Source organism: Emys orbicularis, chromosome 20 (assembly GCF_028017835.1).
Source record: "Emys orbicularis isolate rEmyOrb1 chromosome 20, rEmyOrb1.hap1, whole genome shotgun sequence".
In the NCBI taxonomy this organism is placed as follows: Eukaryota; Metazoa; Chordata; order Testudines; family Emydidae; genus Emys; species Emys orbicularis.
In genome coordinates this window covers 1,977,294-1,980,181 of record NC_088702.1, presented here as the reverse complement: position 1 = coordinate 1,980,181, position 2,888 = coordinate 1,977,294, and the positions used below count along the sequence as shown (strand labels likewise).

The following is a 2,888-nucleotide window of genomic DNA, read 5'->3' as shown; positions in this document are numbered from 1 at the left end:
GGAGCTAGGAATCTCTGCGTCTTGGCTCTGCCAGTGACTCACCCCTGGTCTCCTAGGCAAGTCAGCCAGTTCTGTCCCCGATTGCCATCCACGTGCGCTGGAGCTACTAATTACATTATCAAGTGACATAGGAGGAGTCAGCAGCCCGGGATAATGTACTGGGGATGTGGGACACCGGATGTCCGCACATCTCTGCCCGTGACTCACTGGTAGCAGGGCACTTATCACTTCTGTGCCTCAGTCTACCCATTTGTCAAATGGAGAAATAAATACCTTCTGATCTGCCTCACCCAGTTTATTTGAGGATTACGCAAATCAAATGCTTTGATCATCTACACTATTCAAAAATGATTGCTGATCAAAAATAATTAATCAACTAGCAACGTCAGACATCGGGAACCGCAAACACACATGGGGTTGTTTTGATTGTAAATAATTAAGTGCTCATTCCCCTGGGGTATCTCATTTGAAAGAGGGCTCCGAAGCGTATAAAAACTCTTCCATCCCAATGCTCCTGACACACTCAGCTTCACATCTTCTCACCGGTCCTTGTTGGTCAATAGGGTAAGTCAGATTATACTGATCCTCTTTGCTGCTCATTAAAAATATCTTTAACATGTTTTTCTTTCCAACTCAGAAATTCCCTGTGCCTGGGTTGGAATGCTAGAGCCAATTTTTTCTTGTGTAGCTGGGTCCATATGCAAATGCGAAGGGCATTTATGTCTCCGAGGCAGTGTACAGAATGCATTACGGGTTCTAAGGATAAATGGTTAGGAGCTGAAGGATGAGGAGCTGAGCGGTGAGAGCACCATGGGGCTGCCTGAAGAAGAGAGCGCCAACAAGTTTGCATGGGGGAGAATTGGCACATTGCCCTATGGCTGATTCTGATCCCCAGTTGCATATGGCTGGGGAAATCCATTTCAGTGTAACCCTAGAGGGCATCTTGGAACAGGCTGGCCAGTCCCCAGATGGGGGTGTTGATATCACCCTTAGATTCGAGGCTTTCAGGTTAAGAACCACTGGCCCATGTGTGGGGTAGACAAGCAGGAATTTCTATCTGAGGAGAGTCAATGGAAATTCAAGGATTTATCCCATGTGGTCTCTTTCAGCTTCACCTCGGCTGCAGAATGATTTACTCTTCTGGAAGGGAATCCTACTTCAACTTGAACTCCACCTGGTATGACCCTGCAGGTTCCTGGCTGGACACCCGGCGCACCCCCTTCACCTATGCTTATAGCACCTGCTGCAGCAGTGGTAGCTGTCCAAGGGGAGGCCATGATAACCGATGCTACGAGTATCGACGATCGGGCTGTGCTGAGAATTGCCATGGGTCGTCGGGGTCGTGCCACGGCAGTGGAGGCCACTGCTGTGTCAGGAGGCCATCGTACTTCCATGGATCCTCTGGAGGATGCCACGGCCATGGGCGGTCGGTCTGTTCTGAGCGGTCATGCCACGGTTCTGGAGCTTCATGCCACGGTTCTGGATCTTCATGCCACGGTTCTGGATCTTCATGCCACAATACCTCTGGAGCATGCCACAGTACACCAATTTATGTGAAGCCAAAACAATATGTGCAACAGTGCTGCCCTCCAGTGCAGAAGTATTGTCCACCAGTGCAACAGTGCTGCCCTCCAGTGCAACAGTGCTGTCTTCCAGTGAAAAAGTGCTGCCCTCCAGTGCAGAAGTGCTGAATACCAAGGGCAAAGTGTCTTCCAAGTCAACAGCTGCAAAATCAAGTCTGCAAAATTCCAACACGCAGCTGAAGTGACAGCTACAAGTAACAGCAATGAATCTCCTGCTCTCATGACGTTGCCTTACATTTCTACAGCTTGGCATGACTTGTTTCATTCACAAATTGCACTTTCTCTGTTGTTTTGATTATTATAATCAGTTAATGCTTGTAATGCACTTTGAAGAGGTAACCCACTGTATAAGTGTGACATTTTATCATTAAGGGCTGTTTCTGAGGGATCCTTTATATTCTTGGGCTATGCAATGTGAATTATTTTCTGCTGGGATAATTTCACCCACTACCTTCCCGCTTCGGTGTCCACTTGTAGATGTGAAGACAATAAAACTTACAATTTATGAGCATTCCATTGTCTTGGTGTTTCTCATCTCATTTATTTCTACTACAACCTTTCCTTTTGGGAATATTTTTGTCCTCTTTGATGAAGAAATGGCAACAATGCACCAATCTGCTTGGAAATCAAAGTGCTAGTTCCTCAGCTGGTGTAAACGGGCATTGCGCCATATACTGAAGTGCAGCAGAGCCAATTCATACCATGTTTCAGAATAGCAGCCGTGTTAGTCTGTATCCGCAAAAATAACAGGAGTACTTGTGGCACCTTAGAGACTAACAAATTTATTAGAGCATAAGCTTTCGTGGGCTACAACCCACTTCTTCGGATGCATATAGAGTGAAACCTATTCATACCATGTGAGGATCTGGCCATACAAAATTATTTGTCTACAGGGGTATTTTAATATCCAGAAGGAAAAAATCATTATTCAGTCAAAGGAATGTTAACTGTCTTGGGAATAAACTTCATAGGAAGGCCAGGAATTAAAATGTCCTATGAAGAATCCATTCCATTCCATTCATCTGATAGATAGATAGATAGATAGATAGATAGATAGATAGATAGATAGATAGATAGATAGATAGATAGATAGATAATTACTCAGCCCATTATTTCAGGAATTTCTCTCTCAGTCCTGGTAAAAATGCAGTTTCTCTTTTCCCCCATTTTGCCCAGTCCTGTTCAGTGACCACTGCAGTCAGATTTAGAACTCCGGAACCAGACGAAGGTAGGATTCGCATTCAGGTCACTGGAAGCTGGCAGAGGCCCAGCACAGGTCTACACAGATTCAGTTGCAGCTTTTCA

The 2,888-nt window shown here is 45.5% G+C and overlaps 1 protein-coding gene across 1 annotated transcript; it reads left to right on the top strand.

Moving 5' to 3' along the window:
- Positions 1–1,114: 1,114 nt before the first annotated feature.
- LOC135892592 (keratin-associated protein 5-4-like) lies at positions 1,115–1,691 on the top strand. The gene has a single exon (XM_065420390.1). The coding sequence runs from the start codon at positions 1,128–1,130 to the stop codon at positions 1,689–1,691; it is 564 nt and encodes a 187-aa protein (XP_065276462.1). The 5' UTR covers positions 1,115–1,127.
- The last annotated feature ends 1,197 nt before the right edge of the window (positions 1,692–2,888 follow it).